Source organism: Ictalurus furcatus, chromosome 17, assembly GCF_023375685.1.
Source record: "Ictalurus furcatus strain D&B chromosome 17, Billie_1.0, whole genome shotgun sequence".
Taxonomy (NCBI): domain Eukaryota; kingdom Metazoa; phylum Chordata; class Actinopteri; order Siluriformes; family Ictaluridae; genus Ictalurus; species Ictalurus furcatus.
This window is the reverse complement of record NC_071271.1, coordinates 11,970,725-11,996,113: the sequence shown is the minus strand read 5'-3', so window position 1 is coordinate 11,996,113 and position 25,389 is coordinate 11,970,725. Positions and strand designations below refer to the sequence as shown.

The 25,389-nt window shown below is 40.5% G+C and overlaps 1 protein-coding gene across 2 annotated transcripts; it reads left to right on the top strand.

The window, feature by feature from the left end:
• Positions 1 to 618: 618 nt before the first annotated feature.
• vps53 (VPS53 subunit of GARP complex) lies at positions 619 to 24,611 on the top strand. 2 transcript variants are annotated; one of them, XM_053647042.1, is made up of 22 exons: positions 619 to 828; positions 1,697 to 1,777; positions 3,991 to 4,040; positions 4,161 to 4,227; positions 8,683 to 8,769; positions 9,061 to 9,176; positions 9,304 to 9,423; positions 11,695 to 11,773; positions 11,995 to 12,138; positions 12,227 to 12,369; positions 12,884 to 13,025; positions 13,150 to 13,245; positions 13,795 to 13,889; positions 14,589 to 14,831; positions 15,157 to 15,304; positions 15,912 to 15,994; positions 16,144 to 16,222; positions 16,392 to 16,540; positions 16,623 to 16,692; positions 16,925 to 17,062; positions 20,958 to 21,062; positions 21,387 to 24,610. In XM_053647042.1, exons 1-22 carry the CDS (start codon positions 742 to 744, stop codon positions 21,558 to 21,560), a joined length of 2,496 nt encoding a protein of 831 aa, XP_053503017.1. In that variant the 5' UTR covers positions 619 to 741; the 3' UTR covers positions 21,561 to 24,610. The 2 variants fall into 2 exon arrangements, with proteins under 2 accessions (XP_053503017.1, XP_053503018.1); XM_053647043.1 differs by lacking the exons at positions 619 to 828; positions 1,697 to 1,777; positions 3,991 to 4,040; positions 4,161 to 4,227 and adding an exon at positions 8,398 to 8,446 and having other exon boundaries at positions 21,387 to 24,611.
• Positions 24,612 to 25,389: the final 778 nt, after the last annotated feature.

Genomic DNA, 25,389 nt, shown 5'->3' with positions numbered 1-25,389 from the left:
ACAAAACAGAAAGTCCATCCAGAGTTACAATCAGAAAGCTTACTTCTAGCTACACACGGTCCTAGTACAAGTACTTCTGTCTTATCATGCATTAATGTGTATGTTGCAATTAACTGCTATTGATGTTTGAGCTAATTTCAACTAACGTATATACTGTTGGTTAGTTTAATCTAATCCACAGCAATGCATCATACTCTATAAGATCATCGTATGTTTGTAGTGCTGCTGTCCTGTAATTTTCTTGACCCATAAAGGAAAACTTATGTCATTCATTCTTCAGTTGATCACAAACCTTCAAAATCACCACATTTGGAGAAAAAAATTGTAATCTGGAAAGTAACTAGTAACTAAAGCTGTCAGACAAATGTAGTGGAGTAAAAAGTATAATATTTGCTTCTGTGATCTAGTGGAGTAGAAGTATAAAGTTGCATTAAATGGAAATACTCAAGTAAAGTACAAGGACCTCAAATTTGTATTTAAGTACTACTTGAGTCAATCTACTTAGTTACATTCCACCACTGATTTTCACTGAAGAGATCAAACAAAATGGTGGTTTTGCTTTTCGCAGTGTGTGACATCTGCATGTTACTAGTGAAAGGTGAAAGACAGCTTAGTGACTCCCCTCCTATAGGCGGCAGTAATGGCGGCTGGGATGAGTTCTGAGCTGGAGGACGGAGCAGTAGCAGCTCTCCAGTACCATCACAGAGCTACAGCTAACTGGCACTCGGTTGTTTTGATACAATGATGGAAGATGAAGAGTTAGAATTTGTGGAGGATTTGGACGCAATTTTACACCTTACCCCCGAAGTGCAGCTAGCCATCGAACAGGTAACATAGTTATGTTTCATGTTAGTTCTGTATGTGCGATACTTAATACATTCTACCTGGCTAAGCTAGGCTAAACTAAGCAAAGCTAGGCTAAGCTAAGATAAGCCAAGCTGTTACTCCAGTGATTGCAAAAGGTTTACTAACTAGCTAGCTTCTGTCAACTTTTATATCACTGTCATTTCATTCATTATATTGAGCGGAAATTCTGACCAAAGCATCGAGGAAATAAACCAAATAAATACATTATAAACCAGTATAAATACGTTAGTTTAATAAGTGTCCTAACTGTAGTCGTTCATTCTTGCCAGTTGTTTTGCTAGTTTAGCTAGAAATCTAGCTAGCTAGTTTGATATTATATTACTTATGTGTATATTATCTGGCTAAATTTAGACAGAAACAATTGACATTCACTTTCGCACCTATAAAACACACAGTCCTGCTGGGGGGGAAAAATAGCAGAAACCCTCCAGAGAATTTGTAATGGTTTTAATGGAAACTGTAATGGTCCCTGTGGGTCTCTGCTGGTAATTTGTTGCCTTCTTGAAGGCATGTTATGTCTAGTGGATACCATTAAGGACCAGTAATGGTAATTATTTTAATGCTTAGCTGATGGTTTGTAATGGTATTTGTAGTGGAGACCATTAGAGTTTTGGTGATGGTTTCTGGGGAGTTTTTTTCCAGCAGGGAGGGCTGAATAAATACTGCTTAAAAAATAGACGAGAAATATGCTTTCCTAGACCCAATTATGTTCAATGCTGCAAGCTGGATTTATCAGTAAGATGACCCACATGCTCTTGTATATGGTGTTCATATATACCTTGAAGAATTATATATTTATATTTTTTCTTCCTATCTATTTATTTGTAAGGTGTTTCCCAGTCAGGACCCACTCGATCGAGCTGATTTCAATGCAGTTGAATACATCAACACTTTGTTTCCAACTGAGCAGGTGAGTCACATGATAGTCTCCACCTGAATGTGCTAGGTCTGACAACTTTATTTTACTGCTGTGTTACCTTTTCCAAAACCTGAAAGAATATAGGAAGCCCAAAGTAATCCCAAATGAAGACAGAATCCCTTTGTTTTTGGGTAATAAAGCTATGTCAGTTTTTTTAAATGTAAAACTGCTCATAAGAACTGAAATAAAATAACATACTTAGAAGTATATGAGTTTTACTCTAATGGCTGCACACTGGCAGCTATACATATTCTTTACTTACATTGCCAGGCAAATGTTTTTAGACACCTAGTTTATGTTTCATTCAAGTTTAATGACTACCACTGCCACAGACCAACAAAATATACAGAATGGCAATTAAATAGAGAATTATGTTAAAGTGTGTAGCAATCTCCCCAAGTTCAGGCAGAAATGAGGAAGCTGGAGACAGGCTTGAACCAACTGAAAGGTGCTTTATTTTACTTTTGCTTTTCAGCTCTCTTAAAAACACACACACAGCTTCATGTTGGTTGCTCCTTCTTATCCTTGCCTCCTCTCACTGCAACACAGAACATTCATTAAGAGAATTCCCCTCAGGTGTGCATTTCTTACCACTCACCTTCTCTGGCTCTGCCCTCCATTCACAAACCGGAGCTTGAGCACACCCTGCCTCCACAAAGCGTTACACCAAAGACTTAAATCTAAATTAAGAGCTAGCAATATAATCTACCTTAAGGAGTAAGAGAGGAAGTTAAGCCCTCAGATCTTTTATTATAGGCAGTTAAATGATACACTGCAGTATATGACCAAATGTTTGTGGACATCTTACCATCACACCCATATGTTGTTCTTTCCCCAAATTGTTGCCTCAAAGTTGGAAGCACACAATTGTAGAGGATCCTTTGTATGATGTAGCATTACAGTTTCTCTTCACTGGAACTGAGAGGCCCAAACCTGTTCCAGCATGACAATTCCCCTGTGCACAAAGTGAGCTCCATGAATACATGGTTTGCCAAGGTTGGAGTGGAAGAACTCAAGTGACCTGCACAGAACCCTCACCTCAACCCCATTGAACATCTCTGGGATGAACTGAAACACAGACTGTACCCCAGATTTCTTCGCCTGACCTCATTAATGCTTTTGTGGATAAATGAGCACAAATCCTTACAGCCATGCTCCAAAATCTAGTGAAAGCATTCCCAGTAGAGTGGAGGTGATTATAACAGCAAAGGGGGATGGGATGTACTACATCTGAAAAGGGATGTTCAGCAAGCACATATGAGTGTTATGGTCAGGTGTCCACAAACCTTTGGCCATATAGTGTAGATGAAATAATCTTATTGGTGTTAATTATAAGGAACTTCTAAGACACAACATATTTTAGTCTAATTAGAGTGATCACAATCAAGCATTTTCCCCCCCCTAAGGACTAGATTGTTGCTTTGTATAAGAGCATCTGCCAACTGCTTAAATAAAAATGACAGTGTATGAAAAGGACTGCAGTATATGTCCTTCCAAGTCCTTACAATGTACGTCTTGATACAAGATCATTATTCAATATATAAATATACTTATAGAGCAGCCAGCTTTTTAGAGCTGTTTCAATGCAATATGAAGCAGTGTGAGTGAATATTTTGCAAGCTTTTGGCTGTTAATTCTGCTATTACTTTTGTCACTGGTTGAAATAAAAGAAAAAAAGAAATTTTGTTGAATATCATGATGTAATGTATGTTATATAGCAAAAAAACAAAATTCTCCTGGACTTTTGACCACTTTCAAGTTTACCAACATGGGAGGTAGTTTTAGGAAGTCATGCTTCCTTTATTGGGACTGACAAGCACAGAATAATAGAGGTAAAGAGAAATGCTCAGTGCAAAAGGAAATGATTAACATTCCTAAATAAGACTATAATAGTGATGATTAAAAAAGATTTGCCTGTGTTCTGTTGGACTTACTGGTACAGAAACACATGTATTGATTTAGTTGTAATGGTCTACCAGCTTTTGTGCGATACATGTTGTTTTAATTTTGAGGCGCTGATTTGTATCTGAGAATTGCACCCCTAGTTATGCCATCTTTTTCCTCCCCCTTTATTTGACCACTAGGTTGTGCTATCACCCTGTGCCCTTTTTGCACGGACAGTGTTTAATGAGAGAAAGGTTCATGTTAGTTGCAATATTGACTTTTAACGAGTTATGTTCTAAATTTTATCTTGCTTTTTACAGTCACTCGCAAATATAGATGAAGTGGTGAATAAAATTCGCCTGAAAATCAGGTGAGCTTTTGATTTGCCATGAAATGTAAAATGATCACAATGCCGGATACGGAACTAGCGTATTACCCTAGTGATTCGCCCACTGGTGTCTTTATTGACGTGTGTTTTCCCTTTCACCAGACGACTGGATGACAACATCAGGACGGTGGTGAGGGGACAAACTAATGTGGGACAGGATGGCAGGCAGGTGGGTGTCTCATGTCCTCGCATCAGCCCATGGCTCAGTCCCCTGTGGGAAAGATTTCAACATAATTCCTGTGCAGTGATAAATAAATGATGGACTTGGTGATTTGTACTTTCAGAGAGTTTATGGAAAGGGGGCTTTGACAGAGATTGTTTATGTGAGATGATTGATCGGTGTGAGAGAAGTATGATGAATTGGAGCTGCAGAGGATGGTTAGTGAAGCTTGGTCAAGGGCTACAGCATGACTACAGAAAGCTTCTGTAGTGTTGGATGTGAAATCAGATCCTGGTGAGGTGCTGTCAGGAGCTGCCTGCCGTCTGCTTACACACAAATGTCTCTTAGCTTGGGTTTGACTCTTTTGTAACAAATATCAGATATTCCATATCACAGTCAGTTCTTTTCCAGTGACATTTAATAAGTATTTCTGTTCCCTCTGTTCATCTAAGCTCAGATTAGTCAGAGCTGTCACATTCCCATCCTCAGCACTTCTCTTGCTCTCTCGCTGTCTGGAAGAGAAAGCACATTTCTTTCAGATTCCCCTGTTTTTCGGCTATGCTGGCATTCCACGTTGTGGTTTGCTGTCCTGCTGCTTCTTGGAGCTGGTGGAAAACCCTGATTCAACACAGATCCATGCTCAATCAGAGCAGCAGGCAGAAGTGAAATGTGACACCTAATTGTGAGGTATGAGCTGGTGCAAGTGACGACTGAGAGGGGTCTGGTGGTCGTCCCATAACCAGCTTTCTCCAAGATGTGGAAAGTCAAGGTTTGGAGTCTCAGGGCCTGGTATCCCTCTGAGATGTTTCCACCGAGCAAAAGGAAAATCCCTTCTGCAGATGGAAATGCTGGATTACAGATGTAGAGGCCGGGGGCTGAGGGAGGAGAGATGGAAAACACACCAGCTTGTTCTTTGTTTAGTCTGAGAAGTATTTATCATTAGGGCGGAGACACGTGCTTCTGAATCGCAGTCTCGGGGGCCATGCATGAAGATAATTCTAACTGTGTGGAGGTGGTGGGAAAACATGTCTTTTTGAAGGGCCCAGAGATTCTCAGATTTGAAAAGATCAAAGTTCTCCATCGTCTTTTTTTGTTGTTGTTGTTTGTCAGGAGGGGTTGAAGAGTGAGCGACTGAGTGTTCATGTTGTGTTGGAGGTCATGACCAGATAAGCATCATGACTCCAGCATTGTACCTCAGTCACCTCACAGATGTCCACCCTGTTTAAATGCCTTGGGGACATCTTGGAAGGAGAAATGGTGTTGTCTGCTTTCTGAGCGGATTCACTCTTAGGAAGTTATGGGCAGCTGGACACCCCAGGACAAAGCTAATTCACTAAATGCCTTGTTTTGAAGAAATACCTTAGTTACCCTGTATTCATTTCTGTGAAAGCCTCTTTTCTGATTAATAACTGGATTCTTTGTCCTCACACACTTTTGACTCTCTTTGGCCAACACTTTTGCAATTTTGGTCCACCTCATATGATCACCACATTGTTTGCTTGTGATATTCAATTTCAATATTTTCCAAAATGGAAAGCAGTTTAACAATATCGTGAAAATTCAATCCCACCAGGATTTAGTGATTTTTGCAATCGCAGAAATGAACGCAAAAACAAGCACATTCCACAGTATTCAAGCATTTTTGGCTGCAAAAATCACACAAAAACACTGAATAGACCACAAAAATCACCAGAATTCTAAAGCATGTTGTGCCATTTATCATGGTCACTGGTCACTCCCATTGGTTCTCAGTTGTCTAGCCCAGCCAAAACTGTGATGAATATTATTTTCTTTCATGCAGTTTGAAATTCCATATTAAAAGCTTGCTGTATTGTGTTCCCAGATGGAGTTGGGGGTAGGGGCTGCATATGAGAATTTTATGGCTGTCACATAGCGAGTTGGGATCAGGATGTCTCATCTAGTTTCTGGCATGTGGAGCTGCTTATCAGGAATGCTGAAGAGCTACCCTAAAAATATATATAAACGCATAAAGACGGAACGTGTACAGCTTGTGTGATTTATAAAAAAAGAAAAAATATTTGGCCTGTCTTTCCCTTTTTAAAAAAAACATGTTTTAGAAGTAGATTAAGATACGTGCTTGGTTATTTTTCGTCAGAATTAAACATAGACCGATATAAAATTATTATTTATTTATTTTTTTACAGATTTCAGTTTTATGGAGCAAATTCTAGTAACCAATAATACAGGTAAGCCTGGAGCCTATCCCGGGGACTCATGGCACAAGGCAGGGGACACCCTGGACGGGGTGCCAACCCATCACAGGGCACAATCGCGCACACACCCGTTCACACACTACAGACAATTTAGAAATGCCCATCAGCCTACAACGCGGTACCCAGGGGAAACCCCCAAAGCACGGGGAGAACATGCAAACTCCATGCACACGGGGCAGAGGCGGGAGTCAAACCCCCAACCCTGGAGGTGTGAGGCAAACGTGCTAGCCACTAAGCCACCGTGCCCCTCACCAATATCATCAGATGATATCATTTTATATTTTAGATATTTTGCTTGTTGTTTATTAAAACTCAAACAGCAGCAACTCTTGATTCTTATGATGTGTGTTTCATGTATGATTCCTGAGTTATGAAATTGACAAGAAGGGCTGTGGAAATGTCTTTTATGGACTAATGACTCAAAGTTCCTGAGCAGTTCCGGTTGGCTGAAAACATTGGCGTGTAAACAGTTGAAGCCATTTATCAGTGACTGAAAAAAGTATTTAAATCCCCACTGATTTGTTTGACTGCTTGAACTAGCAAATAAACGCAACTAATGGTATACGGTTGCATTCGCAACAGTCGCTGCAAAATCTCGTTAGGCGATCATAGAGATGTGTCAGAAATGCTGTTCTTATAGTTCATGTTAAAGTTGATATTCTTCAGCTGTATTTAGTCCTTCAGTGTGGAACTATAGACAATGTATTCTGCAGAAACCACAGCTTCAGGAACTGCTGCAGTTGTTAAAATTTCATTCGTATGTAAAGAAGACGGCGTATTTGCATACGCACTGCAGGAGAATGAGTTAGATGTAATCCACATGCCTTATTTATGCTTTGCACAACCCTGATTATTAAAGAATAATGAAAAACATATGTATGATGTTTGTACTTTTAGAGCTATTTGGGAGAGAATTTCACATCAACATACTCATTTGAATTAAGAAGATAAACAGCTGCTAATATATTGCTTTTCTTTATCATCAGACAAGGACCTGTATTCCAGTTGTCTCTACGTTTATGAATGAAGTTTTCCCTATTGAACATTAAAAGAGAAGTTATTGGTGCTTCATCTGAAGCATTTCAACGACACTGAACCCTACCATCACCTGATTTTTATCAGCCAGCAGTATTTTGGCCATGGATAAGGAAGGAAAGTACACTCCCAGCATTCAGACTCTTACACTGGAAATAAATCATTTGAAATCACTGACCCCTCCTCATCTCTATATCTGCACTGCTTAACTCCACTGAGGTTGGAAAATGGTTTCTCATTGACTCTCCTATGTGGACTTTATCAGGCATGGCAGCAGACGCATAGAGAGCGACAGCTGAGTTTGAAAGTTTCACCGGGAAGTGTCCGGAAGGCCTTCAAATTGTTTTGAGCTGTGTCTCGCTTTTGAAAATGTTCTGTCAACTGAGTAACTCTGTGTCCGACTGTATTTTGAGGAGGATTTTAAAAGTGGTAAATTCCACCGGGCAGCTGGTGCCGGCTGTTAGCATTCCATTGGCCTGCGAGAGAGTGAGTGAGAGCCAACCATCCTACTCCTGGTCAGCTTAGCCCTGGGCCTGGCAAAATATACTAGCAGTGACTACCATTATTAAAAACCAACAGGGCAATGTTGCAGAACATTGCATAGTGTTGTGAAGTTTATAACTGTTGGTGTGGAGGTCAGCCAACTTCAGGGTTAAGATGGGCGCCTGGTCGATGCCAGCGGGTTCGGTGGGTGAACATGTGGCAGGCCCCAGTGCAGCTGCTGTACACTTACCCTGTTGGAATGTGAGGACAAACTGTGTATGAGAATTTTTCATCAAGTCTTCCCATTTGGTTCTCATTTCTCTGTTTGAGTGAGTGAAAGACACTTGCTAAAAATAATGTGGAGGGAGGAGGGTGAAAACTGTGGAGAACAACAACATAATCATTCTTATCGTTTCTTCTTCAGGCTGAAGAAGACTCTGAAATCATATTCAACAGGGATTGCTGCTGGTGAAACAGTAAATTGCTTCGATGTGGTTTAAAGATTGAGTTTGTTGTCTAACATTCGAAACATTTAATTACTGATAGAATTGCTATGTTAAATAAAGGATCTGATGTGCATTAACTTTTACCCTTTAAACCTTCACAGCTATTGTTATTATGCAGCAAATATCATTGCCGGCAGTGAAACCATTATGGCATGTCCGAGAGTGTTCGCAGATGCTGTGTGCCTGAACTTCTGCCTCTATTCCAGGCTCTGGAGGAGGCTCAGATAGCCATCCAGCAACTGTTTGGCAAAATCAAAGACATCAAGGACAAAGCGGAGAAATCGGAACAAATGGTGAGTAAAAATAAGCCTTACAGACAGGAATCTTGTCTGGTCAAAACATATATTATGTCTCCCAACACTCTTGGCTGCTGGCTAACTAGGCAGGAAATTGTGACATCCTGCAGCAGCCTTTTTAAATCCTTGAGTTATTCACTTGCCATCTGCATGTTAGAAGGGATGAACAGGTCAGAGGAAGGGCAGGGTATGGCTATCTGGACTAGTGGGACAGGAGAACAATGGGGATCCGCCTAGGCCTGCATATGCTGGACCCATCAGCTCTGAGATGTTTATTCCTTTGCCCAGGTAAAAGAGATCACCCGGGACATCAAGCAGCTGGACCATGCAAAGCGTAACCTAACCACGTCCATTACTACCCTTAATCACCTGCACATGCTAGCAGGAGGTGTGGACTCTCTGGAGTAAGTGGCCACACTGTTTGCTATCTACAGACCAGCGACAGAAGCACTGAGCCATGTGCTGATTGGTCTTTTACCTATAGGTTCAAAATATCTTTTTAATTGCTTGATAGATCAAGTTATCTTTCAGGGCCATGACACGCAAGAGGCAGTATGGGGAGGTGGCCAACTTGCTCCAGGGAGTGGTCAACGTGCTGGAGCACTTCCAAAAGTATATGGGCATCCCTCAGATCCGCCAACTGTCTGAAAGGTGAGGACACCCTCACAATCTGTTCTCCAGCCCTTCTCAACCCATTGTAACCCCTGTTGAAGACACACCTGATGTCGCAAGCACGTTCCAATCTGACCTGAATTTAAAAAAAAAAAAAAAAAAGTCCAAACTGTTCATTACATTTTGGTGTGTGACATGAGCCATTGCCTAACTGTATACTCAGACAATCGGCATGTTATCTGAATGAGCTAAAGGGCAGGCAGTGTTTATACGACTAATTTTCTGGTGTAATTCTCTAAGTTGAAGGTATGAGGTTCCTGTTTATGTTTACCACAAATGAAACACAGGAAGGAAATCTGTTCCACTTGATCTTTATTATTCCATTGCTTTTTTTTTTTCAGGCTCATTCTTCCAACAGTGGAGCCTTGTCTCTGGCTGAGTAGTGTAGTGTCCGTCCCTGCAGACTTAGAAACTAGACTCTTGGTGAAGACTGTGAGGGTTTTAGATCAGTCTTATTCCACGTGTCAATAATACTCGGGGCTTCCCACTGCTTATTTATGCTGGGTAGACTGATAAGGCTGTTGTTTCATAAGTAAGAGGGCAAGGAAGGGTGTTTTCATGCATAAAGCTATTCCGCAGAATGTTCCAGTACCTTTATGTTTATCTGGAAAAGCTTGTAGCTTTGGTTGCCCTTTCCTGCTCCCATAGTATAGTCCCCACCCCAGCAGTTGCTTCAGATAAGTACAATGCAGGCTTATTTTCACAAACAGACTTGAAGCTGAAAATATAATTTAAAAAAAAATTATTAGATTTATTGTTTTTATAAAAGAACATTCAAATGTATTAAACAAGCTGGTCTGTCTGGCTTTTTTCTGACTGGGGGGTGGAAAAATTGTAGTGGGTGGAGGTGGTGCTGCAACTTTGAGATTTACAATGTAAACATAATAGCCCCCTTTGGTGCTTGGGTGGTGCTTTTTTTCTTTTCTTTTCTTTTTTTTGTTTTAGAGCGCAATAAGGTTTTCCGTGTTTTGAATGCTGAGTATGAATTGTGGTCAAAGAGCAATGTATAGAAGCTATTGATGATGTTTTGAGTCTGCTTTTCCTACTACAATGCAGGATTATTTATTCCATTCCAGAAATGGGAGAAATTAAATGCTTTGATTCGGCGGCATTGTGCAACCCTAAATAGAAGTGGATGAATGTGTGGTACGGACGTTTGATCAGGGGCAGCAGCTGTGAGTGCCGCCACACTTCAGACACTGCTGGGTCTTGAAAGTGTTTGAGAGAGACTCAGATCAGCAGACATATGCCCAACTGGAGTTCAGACAGTGTCTGGCAAGAGAATGTGGGCTCCTCTCTCTCTCTGTTCGTGTTTATTCTGGAAGGCACTTGTTGTTCCAGAGATGGGATCTGCCTACATCCAGCACCAGCAGTCATTTTTTAAATGAAATTGGAATCCCATATCCACAATGCGGTGATACTCCCAAACCCCTTTAATGTCATTTTTAACTTGCCATGAACCTCCCCCCTGCTGGGAGTTCCTTGTGTGCCAAGTAAATAAACATGTAATAATAGGACTGGATGATTTATGGAGCAGTTATCGTTATTATTCATTGCACGACTCGTATCAAGTGTGGCTTCCCCAATCAGATATCGAGCATCGCTGTCGAGTCAATACTGGCCTGAAGAGCTAGATCGGATGTTGCTTATTTTCCAAATTGATTGACATAATCTGTTGGCCATCGTACCTCAGCTATAAAGATCTGATCATGTGTGATGAATTAAAATAAAAACCTTTAGTAAAGTTTATCATTCTGCTGAACAGCATGAATGCCAAATCTCAAATTTTCATGAAAACAGTCTGCCGGAAACAGAGATAAGTGTTCCTGCTCAAAATTTGTTCAATGAATTTCTCCATAGCTGTCTGAAGGACTGAACAATAAATACACGAGCCAGTTACATATGTTGAAGCTGCTCTTATTAACTAGGAGACTGCTTTTTGAAGCAGGAGGGGCACTGAATATCATGTACCTGTTTAAAACCCCACAGTGCTGAAGTATTTTATACGTAGTACTATTATAATAGTATGTGCACATATTCTGTTTCATTCCTGTGGTACTTCATGCTTATCACTAATTCAGCGGTTTAGGAGTAGGATCTGATAGAGAGTGGCCTTTCCATTATGGGGTCACGTGATAAGGAAAATCTCTGTACCTCCGCTCAAAGCTGATCCTGCACAAGAGATTTCCAGTCTGTGCCTGTGGGGGTTCTTCTTTTGAAACGTGTGTGTCTGTCTTTCTTCCTCTGTAGAGTGAAAGCAGCACAAAGCGAGCTAGGCACACAAATCCTAGCTGACTTTGATGAGGCTTTTCCTGCACAGGGCTCAAAGGTACTACACTGTAACCAAGGAAAAAAACAACTGTAATACTGCATTTATTGTACATAACATTGATATATAATCTATTGCATTTTGAAAATGTTTGGCTGCATATATAAAAGTGTCTCAATTAAAAAATATTTTGTTATATTCCATATATTTATTGTTTCTGCGATTAATTAATTATTTGCTCATACTGTGTACACTCTATAATAACTGTGTGTGTTTAATAGAGGCCTGGAGGCCCCAGCATTGTGCTCAGAGATGCCTGTTTGGTGGCCAATGTCCTGGATCCTCGCATTAGGCAGGAAATAATCAAGAAGTTCATTAGGCAGCATCTCTCTGAGTACCTTGTGCTCTTTCAAGAGAACCAGGATGTAAGTGTGGTTTGCAGTATGTTCTCACAATCAGACTCCCAATGAAAAAGTGTGGATCTGCATTCTGACAGTTGTATCTTAAATGCAGGTGGCATGGTTAGATAAGATTGACCGGCGCTATGCATGGATAAAGCGTCAACTAGTGGACTATGAGGAGAAGTACAGCCGCATGTTCCCTGAAGAGTGGTGCATGACCGAGCGTATAGCTGTGGAGTTCTGCCATATCACCAGGTACCTGTACACACGTTTGTAAAATGAAAGTACTATAAGTTAGCTGGGTTTTTTTTTGTTTGTTTTGTTTTTTTAAAGGAATTATTGAGATGCTAGGCAAATGTTATAATTAAACATATGAAAAGGAAATGCTTGGGTAAATAATTGAACAGCCAAAGCAAAACTTTTTTATTTTTTTTTTAGTTCTGTCTATAACTCTCAGGCAAAGTTTTACCAGAGATTCAGTGGAAAGAATGTTTGATTTTGCTACACTGTAATTTTCACAGAAGGAATTGCTCCTGTCTTCATCAGCATAAACTTTCATCCATTTCTATTCAGTCAGGCTTCATTTGTAAAACCTAGAGCAGGTGGAGCTCATTTTTGCCTTGACAGATCTTTTCACCTTAAAATGCAGCTGTGGTTGCTGTGCTCAGTTTAACCATGTGCATGTTTTATCCTATAAACTGCCTGACCTGAAGTTCCACTCCACATGTGAGGTCTTACTGATCATCACAGTGTGTGTTTTGTGTGCCAGGACTGAGTTGGCCAAGTTGATGCGAGCTCGTGCCAGAGAGATTGAGGTCAAGCTCTTGCTCTTTGCTATTCAGAGGACCACCAATTTCGAGGGGTTGCTGGCTAAGCGCTTCTCAGGCAGCACCTTGAGCAACGGCCCAGCGGTAAGGCCAACAGGATGTTCCTGGCTCTGCTATCCGGGGTCATGGTGGATTTCTGGAGCGCAAAACCGGAGCAAATGAGGCAGAGAGATTCTCTCTTGTAAGTTTAATGTTCCTTTGTTTGCAGAAGAGACCGGAGATGCCCTTGGAGCCCACTAACCCTTTTCTGGAGGATGAGTCAGGAGAGGACAATGTTTCTGAGAAGGATGAAGATCTGGTCAGGGTGGGATTATTTATCATCCTCATCGTCACTCACTCTGTCCTTACAGATTACAGTTTGTCTTTGTCTCATCTTGAATTAATGTTTTAAGGACGAGGTACAATAGTTAAACAATAATTTTTTAAAACATTTATGTGAACGGCAGCTGGGGCTGAGGAATTTATAGAAAAACACTCTGAGTCATCAAACCCCATGTGGTGTTCAGTTTTACCCCACCAAAAGCCTGATATAGCACAATACTGTTCTCATTACCATTCTGTAATGCAGTCACCGTCTTCATAAAGTACAGTTTGATTTCACAACTCAACAAATGAATTGCTTATAATTTCACCACTATGTGCGTCATGTAATATTATGTGAGTTTAGATAATGTGCATTTTTAGTACTATTTGTAGTTCAAAGATTTAACATGTCATGTTTGGCATTTCTAGATCTTGCAAATGTACAAACAATGCAATTTCCTTCTGCCTTCTCCATCTTATCAGTCTGTCAAGCTGCTTCTTAAGAAATCCACTAAACTAAATTAAGAATAACTTGGTTTCCTGCTTTCAGCCGAAGAAGCCCAAGACCCCAGAGAACCCGTTCCACGGCATTGTTTCCAAATGCTTCGAGCCTCATCTCTATGTCTATATCGAATCACAGGACAAGTAAGTGCAACGTGCTAGCTGTTACACACAAGGACAGTGGCCCAAACACTCACTACTTTTGTATCACTGTGTAAATTGGACTTTTATTTACTTCCAAACTGGTGTAAGCGATTTCCTTTTATGTCCCAAGCATGTGTGTGTGCACCCTGTGCAATGCTGTCACCATGCTGCATACATTTTTGGGTGTCACCTGATGCGTAGTCCCTCAACAGTCATTCCCTCGTCTGTGTTTCTATTGCTCCATTTTCATCTTTCCATCAAAACAGAAATGTTTCCCATGTTAACCACAGCCATTGAAAAGTGTAATAGCAGGAGATTTCTGTTTCTCTGGCTCTGTTTGCATTTTCCTTCTAATACTCCTTCTCTCCATTGCCCTCTTTCATACTCCCCAGAACTTCCAAAGCTGGAGCTCTAAATAGGGATTTGTCTATTCTTGTAATGGTACATTGGCTAAAGTAGACTGACCTTTTCTGGACAATGGCTTCCTTTATCCCAGTGCAGGCTGACCTGTTTGGCATGAAAAATGCCCACATTCTTTACTTGGGCATTTGCTATCTGGTTACTGAGTGCTGAAGGGGATGACCCACAGTGATGGCACGCACAATGTGCTCCTTATTCCGTATAGTTCTCACACCTCAGCACGTTGGCAATCACAATACTGTTGGTGTTTCAGCTCTCTATTGTTTATCATTGTAACAGGAACCTCGGCGAGCTGATTGACCGCTTTGTGGCTGATTTCCGAGCGCAGGGTCCTCCTAAGTCGGGCACCGAAGAAGGGGGAGCTGTGTTGCCCAGCTGTGCAGATCTCTTTGTATACTATAAAAAGTGCATGGTGCAATGCTCTCAGCTGAGCACAGGAGAGCCCATGATCGCCCTCACTACCATCTTCCAGAAATACCTGCGCGAGTATGCCTGGAAGATCCTGTCTGGGAACCTGCCCAAGTAAGAGATGGCCTACAGCAGTGCACCCAGCCCCTCATATGGTTTAACTTTGACTTGCTTTTTGTCTTCTATTATTGCCATTACTGGCTTTTGATCCTTGCAGTCGCTGGAGCTATTTATGCTCTGGTGATGGCTAATGCTCGGTGAACAAAACCATTCTGAAGAATACTCTTTGTGCTGCCTTGTCAAGGAGGGAGTTCAAACTAAAGGGGATAAACTTTAGAAAAATCTCTTGTGGGTTTGAAGAACAGGGTGTGTGATGGGGGCTGCTGAGGTGTGTGTGTGTGTGTGTGTGTGTGTGTGTGTGTGTGTGTGTTTGTTACAGAACAAGCAGTAACAGTGGAGGTTTAACCATCAGCAGTCTATTAAAGGAAAAAGAGGGTTCGGAGGTGGCCAAATTTACCACAGAAGAGCTCTGTCTTATATGCAGTATCCTCAGCACAGCCGAATACTGCCTTGCTACCACACAACAGGTCATTTTACACACACACGCACACCAGAGGAAGAGCTTGCCTGTCTAGCATGTAGGCTAAAATTATATAGACCTAACAAGTAGTTCTAGCTCATATGAAGCAATAAAATGAAACTGCAACACATTCATTTGTGTTTATTTACAGCAGCAAAAATTAACATGTAAAAACAGGCCTTTTAGGCAACAAATTCTTAAATCCAGACTATACATTAATTTTCCAATATTTTGCTTTGGCAAATTGAGCAGTAACTGTTTTTTGTGGTATAGAACGGAGTGACTTGGGCAGGTACGTTATAGGCATTCAAAAGGTTGCCATGTTTGTGAGTGTTCTGTGCATACTCTTGAAAATGCATTGCTGGATTCCATTGAAACCGATTATTCCACCAAGTGGTGGAACAGAAGGGAATATTCAGGAAAATATTCAGGAGCTGTTCATACATTATTCAATCAACACAGTCTGTGTTACTGTTTTATTTTACTGAACTGTCTTCTTAGTTGGTCATGGCTGCCTGGCACTCGCAGCTCCAGCTGAAATTCCAACATAGCAAAAGACGTTGCTGATGATAGGATTTTTAAAAAATGGTCTTGGTGTGCTGTTTTGTCCACAGCTGGAGGAGAAGCTAAAGGAGAAAGTGGACAAGCCGCTTATGGAGAGGATTAACCTAACAGGAGAGATGGACACCTTTAGCACGTAACTGTCAACTGCCTAAATATATACAGCATACGAGTCTCAAATAAATTCTGCTGCATGCCAGTATCTGCATGTGGTTCTGTAGAGAATGCAGTTTTTATGTCTTCAGGACATCTTCCTAGCTATAACTGCTTCTGTTTGTGTGGCAGTGTGATCTCCAACAGCATCCAGCTTTTAGTTCAGGATCTGGATGCTGCATGTGATCCAGCCCTCACAGCCATGAGCAAGGTGGGTTAAAGACATTCCTATAACTGTTTTAAAGAAATTATTTTTCTCAAACTATTTATTTTTAATCCAACAGTAATGGCTGATGTATTTGTCAGTTTGATACTGGTCTAATTCTTCTAGTGCAACACTGAGTCTCTCTCTCTCTCTTTGCATCTGTCTGTATGTGCAGATGCCATGGCAGAGTGTGGAACATGTTGGTGACCAAAGTCCCTATGTCACTTCTGTCATCATGCATATTAAACAGAATGTACCAATCATCAGAGACAACCTGGCTGCCACCCGCAAATACTTCACTCAGTTTTGCATCAAGTTCATCAAGTCTGTATCTAAACCCTGTCAAATAACTTGTCTTACTTAAACAGTTCTTTTTATATTTATATTTAGAACACGTCTTTTTCAGCTCCTTTATTCCAAAGTTCATCAACCACCTGTTCCGGTGTAAACCCATCAGCATGGTTGGAGCTGAGCAGGTAAACAAAAAGCCACAGTGATCAGCTTTGTTACTTAAAACTGTTGATTTCCTTTTATTCATAGGGTTGCTGAATTAACTAATTTGTCCACTAAATGTGATACAGTACATAATTACTTCCTGTTTTTATACAGACTTTTATTTTGTTTTATTTTTTTGCTTTGTCAAATTACCAAAAACGAATTCACTTTATTTGAGCTTTCTTCGGGTGGTTTTGTCATTTTTGTACGTAGCTTCTATTGGACACACACTCTCTGAAGACTGTTTTGTTAGACCTCCCAACCATTGGCTCTCAAGTCCTTCGCAAAGCTCCAGCGAGTTACACTAAAATAGTGGTCAAAGGGATGACTCGGGCAGAGATGATTCTTAAGGTAATCACCTCAATTCATCCAGGCATACACTAACTATCAAAAGGTTTTGTTCATTGTCTACTATTCTCTAATAACAATGATGAACATGCATGAAATTATGTAGTAATAAAGAAAAGCAGGTTCATGACACTTTGGAGTTCTGAAATGGGCCAAGCACTGTTAAAGTAAAAACTGCTTGTCTTAAGTATTTACATTTTGATTCAGACATTAATTTAGACCTGGATGACAACTCTACGTTTGTCAGCACAATTCTTTTTTTTCAGATCCTCAGAGAGTTCTTTGCCATGAGGTGCCATATTGAACTTCCAGTGACCAGTATGAGGGAGTGTGAGAGCGATGACACCAAATTTAACACATTCGCTCCCTATTCACACGAGACCTTGTAACACTAACAAGTCACATGACACCGGGGAGGGAAAATGGCTAATTGGGCCCAATTTGGACATTTTCACTTGGGGGTGTACTCACTTTTGTTGCCAGCGGTTTAGACATTGATGGCTGTGTGTTGAGTTATTTTGAGGGGACAACAAATTTACACTGTTACACAAGCTGTACACTCACTACTTTACATTGTAGCAAAGTGTCATTTCTTCAGTGTTGTCACATGAAAAGATATAATCAAATATTTACAAAAATGTGAGGGGTGTACTCACTTTTGTGAGATACTGTGTGTGTGTGTGTGTGTGTGTGTGTGTGTGTGTGTAAAATATATATATATATATATATATATATATATATATATATATATATATATATATATTTATATTTATATATATAAATATATAAAATATAATATTTTATATATATAATATTTTATATATTTGGAAGTGCAGTTTATTTTCCAAGAACCTCCCATTTAACAGCCTTACGCTCCAGGTTTGACTCCCTGCAGAAAAGTATTTCATTATGAGCAGCTCATAAAGGCCCTCATGGCTGTGCATTGCAGAGGAGCTTCTCTCACAGCTATGTCCCTGTATTTTAATGAGTTCTGTACCCAGGGCAGGAAGGACCTGAGCTCAGCAGGCCACTGCTCCGAGTGGAGCAGCTGCTCACACAATCCCTCTTTCTCAGAGACAGAGGTATTTTAACACGCATGATTCCAGGTTCGGTTATTCCTCTAGCATAAACAGAACACATGGTTAGATGGCTTAGTTCAGTTTTGCTGGGAAAAATGTCTGTCTGTAACTTTCTGAAAAAGTATCAGGAAGAGGCTATGATCGAAAAAGCACACACACACACTCTCCCACTACATTCCCTAGCTTTTATTTAAAAATCTGTTACATCTGTCATTTTTAGCTTCCAAGTTGCCCAATGCTTGCAATCAATTTTCTTTCATTCAGGTTTTCTTGTGTGCAGATTTTACATCAAAACAGGTGGATGGGCACATCTATTGTAACCCAGAATCAGCACACATACTACCTTGTTTTCCTCCTGTCCCTGACCCCTGCTCCCTTGCCACCCACCAGGGTCCCCTGGGACTTCCTGCTCTTTTACTCATCTGCCTGGAATTCAGCCTTGATCTTCCTAATGTGCAGACTGGGATTAGCTTTAATCATGCACTCTCATGCCAGCACAGCCTAGCAGATTTCCTAACAGATAAAAGTGTAGTGAGCAGTGACCTCTTGGTATTAGGATAAGTTGGTTTAAAAATATTAGCTCGTACTGTTCTTTACAGAACGTTTATTTTACAGGTTCAGTTTATACCTGAGCTACAGTCGTGTGTGTGTTACCAGGTCTGTAGTTTTCACTGCTGTCGGAACTGCTCTCATGGGATAAGAGTTGAACTCTGCTTATATTAGCCTAATTATATCTATGTAAAAAAAGTATTTTAAAACACACATTTAAATGAAACCCTTTATTTATACCCAAAAACTATATGTGGTGTGTGTTAGTGAATTGCTGTACTGATTCTCATAGTTCTAATTTATATTTAGCCTGTGAAAATTATGCTATATGTAATAAGACTGTTTTAGGATCTTGGTGAAATGCCTATTTAAGGAAAACTTTTTTTTAAAATTCTGTTTTATTTTCAAATGTCTGATTACGTCTTGCAAAATAATTAACAAATATAGTTATGAAGCTGGACAGGTGCAACAGCTTTTGTTAGGGTAACAGCTTAGTTTGGGTATTGGGCTTTTTGGTGGGTTTTATTAGCTATTGAGCTGCTTTTTTTGTATTATGATAGATAATATGGCTGATTGAGCTGTGTTAGCGGTGGCTTACACCACCAGGGTTGGGGTTCGATTCCCGTGGCTGTGTGTGTGCGGAGTTTGCATGTTCTCCCCGTGCTGCGGGGGTTTCCTCCGGGTACTGTTTCCTGTTTCCTCCCCCAGTCCAAAGACATGCATGGTGATTGGTGTGTCTAAAGTGTCCGTAGTGTATGAATGGGTGTGTGAATGTATGTGTGATTGTGTGCCCTGCGATGGACTGTCCAGGGTGTACCCTGCCTTGTGCCCGATGCTCCCTGGGATAGGCTCCAGGTTCCCCCGTGACCCTGAAAAGTAGTAAGCGGTTGAAGATTGATGGATGGATGGATCTGTGTTAGCACATGGGCTATGTGCTGTTTGAAGTCCTGGTCATGAATATGCATTCCTTTTGCTATTGACGAGCTGAATGAATGCATACAGAGAACCTTTAGATCTGGTTAGCATTAATGATTAACTTTGCACTGCCCCAGGTACCTCCTGGGTAATTGCTCCCATCTTTTGCACCACTTTGCCTTTTGCAGGGCTTTAAAGTCTGCTTCATAGTTGAAAATATCAGACACTATACTGTTGCTTTTCCTCAAAAGGCCAGTGAGTTAGTGAGGGCTGATGTGTATATTGTGCTCAGTGGATTGAGGTCACTTATTAGTCATTCCAGTGCATCAATGAGTTACTTCCGTGACACATTCACTGGTTTAGGGTTGAAATGTGAGCCCACTGTGGTTGGAAGCTAGTGTTTGGCTGTCCTTATGATGCTCATTACAGAGCTAACACGAAGAATAATCTATTAAAGATGTTCTCAGATCTCTGTGCTGGGAAAGGGTTTGCTCCTGACCCAGTAGAAACAAGAAGCTAACAAAGGTGTTGCAGGCCAAGCATGCAGCCGGTGAGACGTGTCTGTTTTCCACAGTCTCTCTCCCTCCTGTTGCGGCTCTTTCTGGAAACTAAACGGAAAGGCAGCCCTTCGGCCTCTCCCTATCTGTCTGTCTGTCTGTCTGTCTGTCTGTCTTTCTCACTCCTTTACTCTCTCACGCTTTGTTGGTTTCTCTCTCCCTCTTTTACAACATGCTAAATACAACAGGCCCCGTCAAGGCTTTTCATTGGCCTATCTCCAGCCAGTCACTAAGTAAATCACTTTGTTGAAGGGAGGGATTGTCATTAAAATTCCACAAAATCCACAGAGAGTTAAATTTTGCCTTTCCAACTTTGACTTGTGCATATTTGGGAGCCCTGTCCCTCGAGGCATACATGAGTAGTAATGGAGGTTGGCAGGGGAAGAAATGTTGGGGGTGCTGTTCCATATCTTTTTTTTTCAGTGTCTGTAAACCATGTGTTCTCCAGCCCTGTTAGAAAAATGAATAGTTGCAAGTTTTTCTCACAATGAAGGAAAAAAAAAAAGACTTCCATGGTATGGGGCCCTGCCTTATTTAACCTTTTTAACTGCTTATTTGCTCAGACTCCCTCATTATAGCAAAAACAATTACCGACGAGGCTAATTCAGCTCCGTTCAAGCATAGAGTAATTGCTCTGTTAAAAAAAGGTCCTAAATATAACTCCCGAGTGTTGCTTTGTTTGCAATTTGGTGACTGTCTAATGCTCTCCTGCTCGCCGTAGTTGACTCATGTGGGAACATTTAACCACTGAGACAGGACCAAGGTCTTTTCAGTTTTACAGTGGTTTCTCTTCTTCAGGTGGTCATGGCCCCTCATGAGCCGTCAGTGGTCTTTGTGGATAATTATATCAAGCTTCTTGCTGATGGCAACCCAGAGACTTTCCAGAAAATTCTAGACATGAAGGTAAACCCCTGCACAAGTCACAGTTGTGCTGTTTTTATGATATTTTGAAGCTACTTAATGGTTAAATGAATTCTGAATTAGCTGTCAGTATGTATTATGTGCTCAGTAATTCATAATGTCTGTCTAGACGCTTTCTATCCCACAAAATAAACTTAAGAGCACTTTCTCAATTGAAAATTATTTTAATAATGATTAGGCTCAAGGGCTGAAATACTGGCCCACAGAGAATTGCTGCCTTGTTCAGTCCTTTTGTCGAGGCGGGTCTGTCTTTGTGTTTGTAGCCCCCTCACATTTTTGTGTGCGCGCGTGTGCTTGCATCCTCAGGGACTGAAGCGCAGTGAGCAAAGCAGTATGCTGGAGCTCTTCAGACAGAGGTTACCCACTCCCCCCTCAGGGCCAGACACAGGACCCTCTATGTCCTTCAGCGCTCCAACCCCTGAGCAGGAGTCCTCACGCATCCGCAAACTTGAAAAGCTCATCAAAAAACGAATTCAGTGACCATTTCTTCATCAATGTATTACAAAGGACTTGTTAAAGCTATATGCGATTATGACTCTTCTGCAGTGTCTTAACTCCTAAAGCGTTCAAAGTGGCATTATTTACACATGTAAAAGCAAACATTCCCATATTAACATGAATCAGCCATCTTGCACCGAAAACCTTAAAATAACGAAGCTTTCATTCCATTAATTAATGTAAACCCCATGAATCAGAAGTTGTTTGTAAAATTTCCTGTAACACATTGCCATGTTGCTGGCATGTATGAGTCATTTACCCTTGTGTCCCTGAGGTTTTCCTTTTTTTTCTTTCTCTTTTATAACACTAATGCACGGGCTTTCCATAGTGGCTGAACGCCTGCCGTTTACTTTGCACGTTTCTCTGAAATATGTTTGCACTTAAAGCAAAGTGGATGGCAGAGCAATGCAGAAAATTACCCTGCTGCTGCTTTGGCACCAATTCTTCCGGCTTGGGAGTCTGAACATTGGAATGATTTAAGGGCAGGGTTTTCTTTAAATGTCCCCTTCACCCTTTACAGTAAATAGTCGTGAGGCACTCTGTGATTGGTGTGTGTTAGGGGACTCTGTGTGTAAATGGCACTGGTCTGTAATTCAGTCTCCAGGTTTAGGAGTAGAGCCCTAGGCGCTCTATGCCACAGAGAAACTAGGGATTTAATGTCTCTCAATGGGACACAAACAAGTTGCCTTTCTTCCCCTCAGAATTGACAAAATTGTAAAGGTTCAAAGATGTTTTGAGATGTATATCAGCACATGAGCAGATCCTGAGTACAGAGTGTTTCTGAATCTCTGTAATGTCTTGTAAGGCCTTATAAAGGGCCTTTGGATAACTGTAGTCATATATTTTGTGACATTAGATTTGATGCTTAAGAATCAAGGGTGAAAATGTAAAATATTTATATGGTTTTCTGTGTCTATACATGTTTGCCTGTTAATGGATATGATTTTAGAGATTTTTTTTTTTGCTATGTATGAGGTAGGGTGGGGCTTTGGCCATCTCTGTTGTACTTTTTACTCTGACTACACTGCTCTTAATCATACAATTGTCATTAAAAGGCATAGCAAAAAACTTTTCTAAGCTTTCTTAGAATTAATTGTAATGTATTTCAGTGTATAGTACCACAGTGAATAGTGTAAAACCACACCATCCTGTAATAACAGTAAAATACTGTATACTGCATGTACACTATCCAAAGGTATGTGGACACCTGCCCGTCACACCCAGATGTGGGTCTTCCCCAAACTGTTGCAACAAAGGTGGAAGCACAGAATTGACTAAAATGCCTTTGTATACTGTAACATTAAAATTTCCCTTCACTGGAACTAAGAGGCCCAAACCTGTTCCAGCATCACAATGCCCCTGTGTACAATGCAACATCCATGAAGACACAGTTTGCCAATTTTGATGTGAATGAACTTGAGTGGCCTGCACAGAGCCCTGACCTCAACCCCACTGAACACCTTTAGCATGAATTGGAACTCTGACTGAACCCTCAGACCTCCTCATCCAACATCAGTGCCTGACCTCACTAATGCTCATGTGGTTGAATGGGCAAATCCTCACAATCATGCGCTAAAATCTACTGGAAAGCCTTCCCAGAAGAGCGGAAGTTATTATTACAGTAAAGGGAACTAAATCCAGAACAGATTGTTCAATAAGACAATGAGTAACGATTGGTCTTATGCTCACATACTTTTAAACATATAGGGTGTCATACTGTCTATGAATATTAGATGTTGTGCTTCTATGGTAGGAAAGCCAACTGCCTATTTGTCATTTTTAAATCTCTCATATTTGCTAAAGAGCTCTGAATCACTGTGGTGTTGTACATGTGTGCGCACAGTTTAGTATGGTAGTGTGTATGATGCATCTAAAATGTCATTTATAGGTAAAGTATTTAAAATGTTTAAAGCAGTTATCACAAACCCTGTTCCAGGAGATTGACCTTTTTGTGGCTTTTATCTCCAACCCAAATCTAACACCTGTTTTTAGTTGATCAGGAGGCAATGATTAGATGGTCAGGTGGGCACGATTATGGTTGAAGCTAAAATATTCATGAAAGTAGGTCTCCAGGAACAGGGTTGGTGACCTCTGTTGTAAAGAAATACCCAATCTTTTTTACAACATAATCCGCCTCCACTGCATCTGTACCATGTTCACTGTGTAGCAAAATGTACTGTACTGAGCTAAGAACCAAAACCTTTTCACTCAAAACTGGCATATAATGGAAGTCTAAGAGCAGTTGTTTGGTGCCATCAATAAATGTTTTAAAATGCATTACTGTATAGTGCAAACTGAAATTTTTAACTGTTCCACTCCATACAGGTCTTCAGACAAGACAGGCATGAGAGAATGTCTTACTACAGCTGTTCTTAAGCAGATCTTAAGTATCAAACTTCCTTGCACTGAAGCATTGTGGAAATAATTTTGGTTACTGACACTCCCCTAAGGTTTTGTGGTATGTGATTTGTGTGTGATAAGTCTGGAACTGACTCGATTATGTGTTTGAGTGTCTACACCATATACACTCTCCAAAAGATTGTACCTTGTACCTTGTTGCTGCATGGGGTCAAACCATCAAGCATATACCTTTACCATATTACTTTTAGGATTTTTTTTTTAACCTAGAAAAGAGCATGTAGTGTACCTTTTTAAAGCTTTACTCTAAATCTAACTATGGCCCATTTATGTACCTTAAATCATTTTGGTAGGTACACTATAAGCCTTTTCTATTGAAAGGTACAAAACACTTGGTACCAGCCCTGCAACAAGGAAGTGTAGCCTACAGTTTACTACTACTGTTTTTTTCTGACATAACTACATCAACTTTGAAAATCTCATGTCTGTACAAAGGATGACTTATTGATGACTTACTACAGCTGTCTGAAGAATAAATGTTTTCTGCAAAATATGTTTTACATAAACACATAGTGCCTGCCCCAACAAGTGTGCCTTTAGACTTTCATTATAAGTGAGTTTTGAGTAACCAGTTTTTTGTTTGTTTGTTTTGGGGTTGTTGTTTTTTTTGGCTGCTGTTGTTTCACATTACAGGGGAAACTTGTCTGTGGTCATCTCAGGTTCAGACTGGAAAAAAAGACTGTAGCGTATTATTGTTCAACACTCCTTCAATACTGAAAAAAAGACTGTAGAGTATTATTGTTCAACACTCCTTCAATACTGAAAAAAAAGACTGTAGAGTATTATTGTTCAACACTCCTTCAATTCTGAAAAAAGACAAATGGTATAGAGCAGTGGTTTTCAAAGTGGGGGCCGCCAGGGGGCGCCCGGGGGGCCTCAACAATTTGGTGTGAAAAATAAATAAATACATGATTTTCTCTTTCTCACTCTCAGACAACCACACACACACACACACAATCAATTCCTAATCTAATGTAATGTAAAGATGCAAGATGTAATTATTAATAAAAAAATGGGGGGGGGGGGATACATTCAGAAGTCTGTATTTTTAATGTGTTTTAAAGACATCTTGCAAAAAGGGGGGCCTTGGTCAAATGTTAATGCCATTTGGGGGGCCTTGCCCTGGAAAAGTTTGGGAACCCCTGGTATAGAGTATTATTGTTCAACACTCCTTCAATACTGAAAAAAGACTAAATGTAGAGTGTTATTGTTCAACACTCCTTCAATACTGAAAAAAGACTAAATGTAGAGTATTATTGTTCAACAATCCATCAGTTTGTTTGATTAATTACAGGGAGTGTCGGGTGGATGAGAGATGACATCTAGGCTTGAGATAAACAAGATATGATTGACCAGATCTAGGGAATGAATGAATCTTTGCCTTTATAGACTC